General features: G+C 40.4%; 1 protein-coding gene across 3 annotated transcripts in view; it reads right to left on the bottom strand.

The window, feature by feature from the left end:
- The window catches only part of Tek (TEK receptor tyrosine kinase), a 103,658-nt gene that overhangs the window by 38,001 nt on the left and 53,181 nt on the right, over positions 1 to 12,476 (bottom strand). For all 3 annotated transcript variants that reach the window (XM_070008281.1, XM_070008290.1, XM_070008300.1), the window contains 4 exons: positions 11,635 to 11,766; positions 10,866 to 11,006; positions 6,161 to 6,289; positions 1,530 to 1,681 (listed from right to left, as the gene is read on the bottom strand). In XM_070008281.1, coding sequence (XP_069864382.1) covers positions 1,530 to 1,681; positions 6,161 to 6,289; positions 10,866 to 11,006; positions 11,635 to 11,766 — 554 coding nt within the window. The remainder of the gene's footprint in view (positions 1 to 1,529; positions 1,682 to 6,160; positions 6,290 to 10,865; positions 11,007 to 11,634; positions 11,767 to 12,476) is intronic.

Raw genomic sequence — 12,476 nt, 5'->3', positions numbered from 1 at the left:
GTTCCTCAGTTACACATTCTTGTTCAGCCAGTTTCCCCTTTTTCAAAAATGGGAGGGGGGTGCAAGTGATTCTGAGAAGTACAGATGAAGGAACAAGATGATGGCCGAGTATAATGCTCCAAAATGTTCTCACCACACGAGTCAATTTGAAAAACCAGGCATATACAAAACTACCAACACAAGAGCTAAGGAAGCCACAGGGGAAGCCACAGTGCCCACATTGGGTAAGAAAATGAGAAGAGACATAGGTGTTTGAGAACAGCTTAGCTTACACAATAAGACATTGCCTCAAAAAAAAAAAAAAAGAAGAAAAAAAAAAAGAAGTAGGAAAAAGGTTGTGTTTTCATCCTAATGAAAGGATAAATTTTTGAAGTGGTAGATACATTTAATCTGATTTAAACATTATGCAATGTATACATGTATGCGAATGTCACATGACAGTCTATAGGCACCATTTGCATATTTTTCATATATAACCTTTATGTATCAGCAAAAACAGTTAAAAATGAAAGTAAATACCTAAGAAAGAAGTTTTGTATAGCATAGCTATCTTTTACCATTCGTAGTTATTGATTCCACTAACTCATGAAAAAGCTACTAAGATGTCTGGAAACTCATTGTTTCTTCCATTGAATGCATAGTTTGAATGGAAGGGGGAACATTTTTATATAGTTCCTATCTCCAAGAGACCTTTCATGCTTGTCTTTAATTAATTTTCTGTCATTTTTGAGGAAAAAAGATAATTATTTAAAATTCTGTAGGTAAAAATAACATGATCTTCTTGTGAATCGCTTATAACATGGAAATATATGGGGTAAACTCCTGGCTGCGTTCTAGTTGTAATAGTTGAGAGGCAGAAGAAGGAAGAATATCTTGAATAACATGAAGGAATCACCATGATATGTCCCTTGTCCTTAGTGAGTCACAAGTAAGCAAAGGGAAGAGGTATAGGAAAACCCAAAGAATACACTCAGGCCTAAAGGATTCTGTAGGTAAATGTTTCTGAATTAGAAACGTCAAGAACAGATGCAAGATCTATCCATGTAGAGTCAAACAGATCATGCTGAGCACTCCTCTTCTAGAATCTCTTAAGTACTGGCGAATAGCATGATCGGAGTAGACACTCATGAAGCTCTGTGTGCTGATGGCACAGGATCTTCCAAGCCATGGACACCATGTCCCTCTGGCCAGTAAGACATCTTCCTTTTCCTCCTAGGAGGAATCAGAGATGTGGAGATACTGCAAAGCCAAAACCTTGCCCAGCCTGACATGTAAACACAGCACACCACGGCTAGACCGTCCTGTGGAATGGGGGCCGTCTTGGCACTCCGTGGCATCAATCCAGTGTAACAGCATTTTCTCAACCTTGTACCACAACACTGACCAGGCAGAGGATGCAGTGAGGATCTTCTGTATCGTCTGGAATATAGTATTTTAGCAAAGCCATCAACACACTGGTCGGGGGGGATGTAAGCTTGCACTGACACCATCTTATTGTCTGAGGAGAACAAAGTAAGAATGGCTCTTACATGGAGCACTGTCCCATCTGGTTTCACCAGTGTCATTTCTTCATTAGCAGGAAGTGGCCAGCCAGAGGCTTTGCAGATGGGGCTAAATTTACCACTGTTGACTTCTATGAGATCTGGTAAATCTTCTATCTGTGGCGTCCTCCTTGGCATGCCTGAATAAAGAAAATATTACCATGAAATCTACTTTTTCAGCATAGTAACAACAATGCTAGAAAAAATAGATTCCTTAGCACGTTATGAACAGTGCAAGAACTTTGAAAATATTGTTTTATCCTCACATCATAAATCTGTGAGGTGAATGTTATTGTCTCCTTTTTATAGATGAGAAAAGTGAGGTTCAGAGCCCAGAGTCCACATTCTTTACTGTAATTCTGAGTTCACTCAGAGGGCCTAAAATGCTCAGTATTAAAACAAAAATCAGGCCACACCACTCCCCTGCCTTCCTGTTCAGTTTTGATCTTTCCTTTATTTTGCAGGGGATCCTCAGCATTTTTTGCTCAAGGAGGAATTCTCTCACTTGAGCCACACTATTATTTCTGGCTTTTTGTTAGAGATAAGAGTGTAACAGACTTTCCTGCCTGGGCTGGCTTTGAAGTGCAATCCTCACATCTCAGCCTCCTAAGTAGCAAGGATTACAGAAGAGCTACTAGTGCCTGGCTCCCATTTTTCTTTTAAAGAGTATAATTACAAGTGAAAACTAGTTAACCCTTCTTCTTTTACAACTATTTAAAGATAATAAAAATATATTTTTAAAAACCTCATTCTTCCACTCAGCAGACACACAATGTTGCTGTCTAGCAGTATTAGCTTTAGTTTGGTGTATGAGGGCTATGTCAGAGACTGGGAAGCCTGCCAGTAAGGGTAACATGCTGATCTAGAAAACTGACACTTAATCAAAGAAGTGATGATAAATACAATTCCTTTAAATCGATTTTTAATGCAAAAGTCAAATTCAAAATGGTGCCGCTAATATCAAATGAAGAAAAAATTTCTCCAGTATGAGTGAAGGTAATAACTTCATACTAGAAAATGAATTACCCCAATATAGAGAACCTCAATTAGAGAACTTCAGCTTATTTGAAATTAAGAGACATTTAAGAATGGTTGGGATGCAATCCAAGTGTGTCCCCCAAAGGAGATCTGTCTTCAGTGTTACCATGTTGAAGGTGGTAGGGGCTTTAAGAAATGGGATTTAAGCTGGGTGCTGGTGGCTCACACTTAAAATCTTAGCTACTCAAGAGGTGGAGATCTGAGGATTATGGTTCAAAGCCAACTTAGGTTTAGAATTTTCCAATTAAACTTCAGAAAGTTGAAATGGGCTGGGCACCAGTGGCTCACACCTGTAATCCTAGCTACTCAAGAGGCTGAGATCTGAGGATCATGGTTCAAAGCCAGCCCTGACAGGAAAGTCTGTGAGACTCTTATCTCCAATAAACCACTCAAAAACTGGAAGTGGTGCTGTGGCTCAAGCAGTAGAGCACTTGCCTTGAACTGAAGAGAGCAGGGACAGCACCCAAGCCCAGAGTTCAAGCCCTACGACTGAAAAAAAAAAAGTTGAAATGGAGCTGTAGCTCAAGTAGTAGAGTGCTAGATTTGAGCACAAAAGTTCAGGGACAGCACATAGGCCCTGCCAGCTGACCCCAGGACCAGCACCTTATAGGAAGGAAGGAAGAGGGAGAAAAGGAGGGAGGGAAAAAAGGAGGGAGGGAGAAAGGGAGGGAGGGAAGGAGGGAAGGCAGGAAAGAAGAAAAGAAAGAGAAGGAGTGAGGGAAGGAAGGAAAGAAGGAAGGAAGGAAGGAAGGAAGGAAGGAAGGAAGGAAGGAAGGAAGGAAGGAAGGAAGGAAGGAAGGAAGGGAGGGAGGGAGGGAGGAAGGGAGGGAGGGAAGGAGGGAGGTTGGGAGGGAGGGGGAGGGAAGGAAAAGAAAGAAAAAAGAAACAAGAGAAGAGAGGAGAGGGTGGGACCTAATATAAAGTCATTAGGGAGAATTCCCTCAGACAGGATTAATGCAGCTCTTGTGGGATCCAGATTAATCCTTCAAAAGTAGGTAAGTTGATTAAAAATAGCAAATCCTGAGTTTCTCTGGCTTCCTATAGTATTGTTATCTCTTCTGAACAACAGAAAACAGACTAATGCAAGACCAAAGTTATCCAATACTTAGTAAAGTATATAAGAACAAGAAGTGCCCTGAGAGCAGCAGTAAGTTATGGGCTTCTATACATGGTGGTAGGAAGAGATAGAGTCAAGGTAAATATATCTGTAGTGATGTTTGATTCTGGTATCCCATGTCTCAGGTCTAAACTGAAATGGGTAAAATTGTGTGGAGCAGGAAAGAAGGAGGTATAATTCCAAAGTAATCCCTTGATATGTCTGTAGATGTCCTCTTATATGTTCTGAATGGAGGTAGATGCGTGGTGGAGAATAGAATAATTTAAAGGGAGCTACTGTCAGCACATGCCTTTCACATCAACAGCTTAGAACTAAAAGGAAGAAGTAAGGTACAAAATACAAATCCTTAGCTGGGCGCTAGTGGCTCACAGCTGTAATCCTAGCTACTCAGGAGGCTGAGATCCGAGGATCATGGTTCAAAGCCAGCCGGGGCAGGAAACTCCGTGAGACTCTTATCTCCAATAAACCACCAGAAAACAGGAAGTGGTGCCGTAACTCAAGTGGTTGAGCACTTGCCTTGAGCTGAAGAGCTGAGGGATAGCGCTCAGGCCCAGAGTTCAAGCTCCACAATTGATAAAAAAAAAAAAAAAAAAAAAAATCCTTAAATTTGCTAGTTGGTATTTCCTTCCTTTACTGACCACTCCTTAATTCCTGCCCTGGAGCAAACTCCAGACTTAGGAGAAGAAGAAAAGACATACAAGTTAGAAATCCTAAAACCTTTGAGATAACAATTGTGGGTATTGTCTTGCCATATGTGTTCTGATATTAAAAGCAGAGAAACGAATATAGCCACTTTATTCCATAACTTTTATATTTATATAATTTTTAGAAATAATATGGTTTTTTTGGTTTTGTCTTTTTGTCGGTCATGGGGCCTGAACTCTGGGCCTGGGTGCTGTCCCTCAGCTCTTCAGCTTAAGGCTAGTGCTCTACCACTTAAGCCATAGTCCCACTTCTGGCTTTTTCTGCTTATGTGGTGCTGAGGAATCAAACCCAGGGCCTCATGCTTGTGAGGCAAGCACTCTACCACTGAGCCACCTTCCCAGCCCCAAATAATATGCTTTTAATTTGAAAATATATTAAAGTGTGCTGCTTTAATTTTTAAAAGTGTATTTTTGGATACAAATCGGTAAACTTTTTCTGTAAAGAAAACATATTTCAGCTTTGCAAAGCCAGTTTTCACAAAAGCACCCACTGTCTGTATATTGTACATGATTAAGTGTACTTGTGCTTCAGTAAGATCTTCCCTATAATAACAGATAGTTGACAACAGAAATAATATGCTAATCCATGCTTGCATCCAAGATAAACCTTTATATAGGCATGGTAAGTGAAAGCAGCTAGTCACTAAAGACTGTCTGTTATATTATCCCACTTACAGTGTATAAAAGGTCAAGTATAGGCAAATAGATAGTCAGAAAGTGAATTAATGATTTCCAGACTCAGGAGGAGGGAAGGATGAGAGTTGCTGCTCATGGGTTCAAGGTTGCTTTGGGCATGAGGACAATGATCTAAAACTAGATTATGACAATAATTTCACAAGATCATAAAGATGCTAAAAACCTTTGACTTCCACATTACAACGGGATGAACATTATGATATTAAAATTATAGCTCAAAAGCAAGGTGCCAGTGGCTCACACCTGTAATCCTAGCTACTTAGGAAGTTGAGATCTGAGCATTGTGGCTCAAAACCAGCCTGAGCAAGAATGTGAGACTCTTCTCTCCAATTAACCACCCAAAACCCAGAAATGGAGCTGTGGTTCAAGTGGTAGAGTGCTAGCTTTGAGCAAAAAAGCTCAAGGATGGAGGCTGGGTCCTGAGTTCAAGCCCCACCACTAATATATATGTATATATATACACATATGTATACATATATACATACATATACATATACATACATATACATATATATACATATACATATATGTATATATATATATATATCAAGAAAGTTTTTTAATTCTAAAATAGTGAATTGGATACTGGTCTGTGTATTTGAAGCCAGAATTATTGAATTAAAACTCCATGTCGAGATTTGTAATAAGAACAAAACCTTGGGTCCAATTTCTAGTGACAATCATTATATTTGTAATCTCTTATTTGTTTCATTCTTTCATCTCTTTTTGAAAATAATCTTTGTCAGATTCCTCCAAAGTAACCCTTTTCCTGTGGTACAGGGAACAGGCTGGGCCTCAAGTGGGAAGAGCAAGAGGGAGGAGAAGCTCTTGGCTTGCCAGCTGTCATTTATAAGGAGCCCATGTTTCTTTCTAGTCCTGCAAAGAGAATCAAAGGCTGAAAGGAGAGCCCATAGGGGCGAATGGGACTTTTGTATTTTTTTAAGATAACAGGTACATTTTTCCAGAGGAAAGCGAAAGTAGCTTGATGCTGGGCCCCGAATACAGCAAGCAAGCCCTGCTCTGAGGTGTGAACAGGACCTCACGACAGTGTTACCTGGCTTTACCTTCTCTCTCACACCGGAGCCCTTGCCATCCTTGCGAGCAGAGGCATCCCTGGAAGCGATCACACATCTCCCCTTTGGAACAACTGCACCTAAGTTTACAATCTGGCCCATAGTAACCAGGTTGGCATCCTGTAAACAGACATCAAAACAGTATTAATTAGAAAGAACTGTTTTATTTTCCCACCATGTTATCAACTTTGCCCATTCACATAGGGAAGTTTGTGAATTAGTTGATTTGTCAGAAATGTTAAAAGCTGGGGGTGTCTGTTTCCTAAGAGTTAAATAACTTCCTTCCAGTTATTCCTCCCCAAGACACAGCTGTATTCAGACACCAATAACCCGAAAGCATGGGGCATTGTGGGGCAGAGGGGAGCAAGCGGCTTCTATTGGAGAAGTGGAATGTGGAAACAAGGACTGGTCCAAGACTCATTTCCTTAACTTTTCCCTGAAATCATTCACTACAATTGACACTGTGTGAGGAGGTTAAAATGACACATAGATCCTGTAGTCTTAGTTGTCTGTCACATCAGAAGAAAGAATTGATGCAACTGCAGTCACTTGAAAGTAAGAGAGAAACCTCAGAAACAGAAAAAGGCAGATTCAAGGCTTTAGCCCTCAAGGCACCCACAAATCAGCACCCACTCAGAGCCTCGGATGAAGATAAAAGAACTGAACAAAGTTTGACCTGACGCCTAAGTGTCCGGAATTGAAGCTGGACTCCTACTAAACACACTAAAACAAAACAAAATCAGCATTCTTCAAAGGAATATACCACACTCCAGAATCCCCACAGTGTAATATTCCCAATGTCCAAGATACTCAACATACAATGCAATGGAGAACTACGGTCTGTTCTCAAGAGAACTGGAAATAAATAGAAACCAAACGTGAAGGCCTAGAGATAAGAAAGAGTAGATACTCTTAAAGCAACTCTATGTACGTATGCTCAGTGAGGTACAAGAAAATATGTTCAGAACAACCAAAACAAATATAAATTTCAGGGGAAGGAATAGGATTGGGATGGGGGGGAGGGGGGAGGCTGGGAAGGGATGTGAAGGGTAAACAAAGGAGGAGGCTGCAATGCTTGGTAAGAAATGTACGCATTATCCTGCCCATGTAATTGTAACTCCTCTGTACAGTATGTTCACAAATAAAATAAAATTAAATTAAAAAAAAAACCCTCAAAAAAAAAAAAAGAATCAGATTCCAGATAAGCTTTGTATGGTAAACTATCACACTTGAGAAACTGTTTTGATAGTTTTTTTTTTTCTTTCGGTTGGTCATGGGGTCTGAACTCTGGGCCTGGGCGCTGTCCCTCAGAACTTCAGCTCAAGGCGAGCGCTCTACCACTTGAGCCACAGCGCCACTTCCAGCTTTCTGGTGGTTAATTGGAGATAAGAGTTTCATGGCTTTTCCTGTCCAGGCTGGCTTTGAACCTCGATCCTCAGATCTCAGCCTGCTGAGTAGCTAGGATTACAGGCCTGAGCCACCGGCGCCCGGCTTTGTTGTTTCTTTTGTTCTTCTACCTATGGTATAACCCCTGTTGTCACTGTATTTGATTCTGGTGCCTTGCATCTTGTATGTACATTTTTCTAATTTGGTGAGGGGAAAGGAAATAACAAAATGCAGAAACAGGGATACAGGCTGACCCATTGTAAGAATGAGATATACAAGACAGTATGTTGAAAAATGAACTTTATAACTTAGGGGGGGCAGTTGGGGATGTGGGGAGGGAAGGGATAGTAAGGGAAAAACAGAGGAGGAGGTAACATCTCAATATCCAATGTGCTCATTATCTTACTCATGTAACTGTAACCCATGTGTACAGCATCTTTACAATAAAAAAATTAAAAGCTCTCAAAAAAATATAAATTTCAGCAGAGAAATGGAAAGTATAAAAGAGAAGTTCTACAACAGAAAACTGCAGCTATCATTGTGTGGCCGTGGCAACAAAATGGGGATGACAAAAAAAGGTTTGAACTTGCAGCTAGATCAATCAATAGACCGCCTAGAGAACAGAGGGAAAAGGGATTTAGAACCTCAAGGAACTGTGAGACAATATCATCAGGTGTAGCACACCTGGGATTGGAGGTTCAAGAAGAAGCAGAGGGAAAAGGGAAGAAAAAAAATGATTTGTAGAAATTGTGGCTTGGATATCCTCAATTTGTTGAAGTTGGCACAATTCCAGTTCAGGAGACCCCCAACTAGGACTAATATAAAGGAAATGATGCCAGAGCACATCACGATCACACTGTTGAAAACAAAAATGTTAGTCTTTGCAAACTTGTTTCTAATGTTTACTTCACAGCAATGCATTTCAACAGGCTCTGAACTACAAAAACGCCTGGGAAGGTGAAGGAACAGCCACTCTTTAATCTTTGAGGTCCACTGAACTTCCTGGGATGATTCTTACAATTTGGTAGATAACAAATGGATTCTGTTGACTAATTGTCCTTATTTTTGTCAACTATAATATTACCAAAATGGATGCAAAACGCCTGCCAGTAGGCAAGCTTTTTGTTGTAGTTGGATAACCTAGACCAGATGCAGTCTTCATTTTAGCTATCAATCACAACTAAGATATCTCTAGGTTCAATGCAATCCCTATCAATGTTTTCATGGGAGTTTTTTTTTTTAGATAAACAGAAGACACAAATTTAACACTCATCTGTAACAAAGAAAGATCCAGAATTGTCAAGGAAATATTGAGCAAGAAGATCAAAGCTATGTGCTTTCCACTACCTGATTTCAAAATAGTCTTCCAAGCCATGGTAATCAAAACAATAGGGCAGTAACATTGAAAACAGACATACAGACCAATGAAATGAAGATCCCAGAAATAAATGTATATATTTACTGTCAGTTGACTCAACAAAGGCACTGAGAACACCCAATTAGTTAAGAGTAAATCACGGCACAGGGAAATTAGACAACCATAGCAGAAGAATGAAGCCAGTGGGACATTTTATATCATATACAGAACTCAACCCAAAATTGATTCAAAACTTAAACATAAGACCTAAAATTGTAAAACTACTAAAAGAAAACAGAGAAAATCTTTTAGTCTGGGCAAAGATCCTTGGGGTATGACCCAAACTCACAAGAAACAATAACAAAAATACACAAATAGGATTGCATCAAATTAAAAAGTTTCTTCTGCACAGCAAAAATTATGTACAACAGTGCAAAGAGACAATGATAGAAGGGGGGAAAGTCTGAGAATGGGTTAGTGTCCAAAATTCATAAAAACATAACTCTAGAAAAACAAACCTCCTGATTTAAAGATTGGCAAAGAACTTGAAGAGACTTTTCTCAAAAGAAGTTGCATGAAAGGCCAGAATATATATGTAACTATGTTTAGTATCAACTCACCAACAAAGAAGGAAAAATCAAAACACCAATCATATATCTCATACCTGTTAGAATGCCTGTTATAAACAGGACAGATAAAACCTAAAGAAAGGGCAATTCTTGTACATTGGTGAGAAGAATGTAAATATGGAAATCAATGTGGAGGTTCCTTAAAAAAATAAAAACAGAACTTCAATAGAATCCCACACAAAAGAATAAAATCTGTATCTCCACAGACATCTGCTCTCCTCCCATATTCATTGCAGTATTACTCCCAACAGCCAAGATATGGAATCAACTATGGTAATCAACCTTACCTAACTACTTTAGGTAAAGAAAATAGATACACATGTACAACACACGCACACACACACACACACACACACATACACCTAGTGGACATCAATTATCCTTAAAAAAGAGGAAAATGCCCAATTTGGGGCAACCTAGATGAATCTAGAGGACATCATCTAAGTGAAATAAGCCAGCATAGGCCAGATACTGCACAATTGATCTCCTATATAAAAATGAAAAATGTTCAACTCCTGGCAGCAGAAAATAATGGCCGTCAAGGACACAGAGGTTGAGGGAACTAGAAAGATGTTGGTCAATGTATGAAAGGTGTTGGTTATGTAGTTTAAATAAGTACCGAACATACCTGATATGGAAACTATAGTTAATAACACTAGATTGTGAAGCCAGGAATTGTAAATGTCTGTGATCCCAGCACTCAAGAGGGTGAGATAGGAGACTCAAGAGTACAAGGCTAGTCTGGGCTACATTGCAAGACACTGTAATAGTAGTAGCAGTAGTAGTAGTAATGCAATGTACTGTGCCCTTGAAAATTTTGTTCTCCCTACACACACAAAAGATGACTACAAAGTAATGGGTAGTTAGTTTGAGAGTGGTATTTATTTAGCATTTAAGGTAAGGCCCACAGCTGAAAAGATCTTTATCATTTTCAAGCCTTAAATCTGCCTGGATGGAACCTTAAACTCTGATTTTTTATGGCCCACTACAAAACCTTCCAAGGTCTTTCTATTCCAACTGCATTCTGAAAGTGAACAGCAATGGAACCATCTAGGAGTTTGTTAGAAATGCAGAATCTCAGGTCCCAGGATAGAGCCAGCAAATCAGAATCTGTGTTTTGACAAGATCCCCACGTGATACATATGAGAAAAACTTTGTGAGCACCAGATTCCTCCTGGGAAAATAGAACTTCTTTTTGATGGAAGCATCTGTGATTTGAAACCTGGTAACCCAGCAATAAGACTAAGCAGATGGAGCATCCTGCTGTATCCACTTTGTGATTCCCCTGCAAAGGGTGTGGTTCAAGGGTATAATGGGTGCCTACCTTGATTGCACTGCAGGCCTTGCCAGCCTGTGGCACAGGAACACCCATAGGGGTCTGGGAGACAGAAAACGTAAGACTTGCATCCTTCTGGTCCGCTGCATCTTTCTTTACAAGTTCTGCCAAATGTGTGCAGTTCACAGGCTTTGGGAGGAAAGGGAAAGCTTGTTCAGAACCAAGTTGTAACCCCTGGAAATTCACAATTCTTCCATAAGTCTCTCCTAGAGTAGTGAGCAAGGAAAGCAGTCTGATCTCAGCTGCAGCAGGGACAGGATGAGTGTTCTCCAGTCTCAGAAAATGAGACCACATCATCCAGAGGACAACACAACCTCCTCTCACAGTTTGTAGGTTGGGCCCTGCCCAAACCTAAGAAGAGATTGTCACATTGCAGGCATTATAAATGTGTGTGTTTATTATAACTTACCAGTGGTTGGCAAAAGAGAACATTTAGGAAAGAGGACATTTTTTCTAATTCACACAGAGGTACCCTGTGACCTAATAGAGACCATTTAACAATCTTTTTCCAACGATGATCAAATTTAAATCTAGATCCAGGAACAATGACTTTTTAATCCACAGCGTAGAGCTGGGCATGGTGGTATTTTCCTGTAATCCCAGAATATGAGAGAGTAAAGCAGGGAGAGCAAGAGTGGGAGGCCAGGTTGGGCTCTGTAGGGAGCCTCTGAGTTAATAAGTCGATCCATGGATGAGCAAACAAATGAGTGAGCATATCAATCCATTCACAGGCGACCATCCAGTACTCTTCACTTACCCTTCTCACATGTCTTCCCCATAAACCCAGGAGGGCAAATGCACTCCCCAGTATCTTCATGGCAGACTCCATTGTTCATACAAGTAGTACAGTCCCAGTTACATTCGGGGCCCCACTTCTGAGCTTCACATCCTTTGGTTAAGAAAAAAAAAACCCACAAAACTAGTGAGTATAGCACATTCACGCAATAAACCTTACTGAGAAACTACTATGAAAGAATCATTTAGTACTTTAGTGAACACTGGTGAATATAAGATAGATAATGGAGATAAAATAGTCCCTAGCCACGCACCCATGATCCAAACCTATCATCCTAACTACTCAGAAGGGTGAGACTTGAGGATCTCTATTCAGAGCCAGCCAGGGCAGAAAAGCCCATGACAGACTATCTCCAATGAACCAGCAAAAAGCTGGAAGTGAAGGTATAGCTCAAGGGGTAGAGAATCAGACGTGAGCATAAAACTTGAGCTTAGTGTGAGATCCTGAGTTCAAGCTGAAATACTCCACACATGCGCGCGCGCACACACACACACACACACACACACACACACACACACACACACACACACACACACACACACACACACACACACACACACACACACACACACACACACACACACACACACACACACACACAGTCCAGGACCACCTTAGCAGAAAAGAAAATAAGGCCAGAGAATGTGCTCTAGGGTGAAGACAAGACAAGGGAAGAAAACCTGGCTTGTCTGGGGAGTTGTAAGTATGGTAGAGACTTGGAGCAGTGGTTTTCAATGTGTGGCCCCTGACCAGGTGTAGTTCCCTTTATCACCTAGAAAACTGATAGAAATGTATATCTTGGA

This window comes from Dipodomys merriami, unplaced genomic scaffold (assembly GCF_024711535.1).
Source record: "Dipodomys merriami isolate MVZ:Mamm:240054 unplaced genomic scaffold, mDipMer1.0.p SCAF_11, whole genome shotgun sequence".
NCBI classification, from domain to species: domain Eukaryota; kingdom Metazoa; phylum Chordata; class Mammalia; order Rodentia; family Heteromyidae; genus Dipodomys; species Dipodomys merriami.
This window is presented reverse-complemented; position numbering and strand designations above follow the sequence as displayed.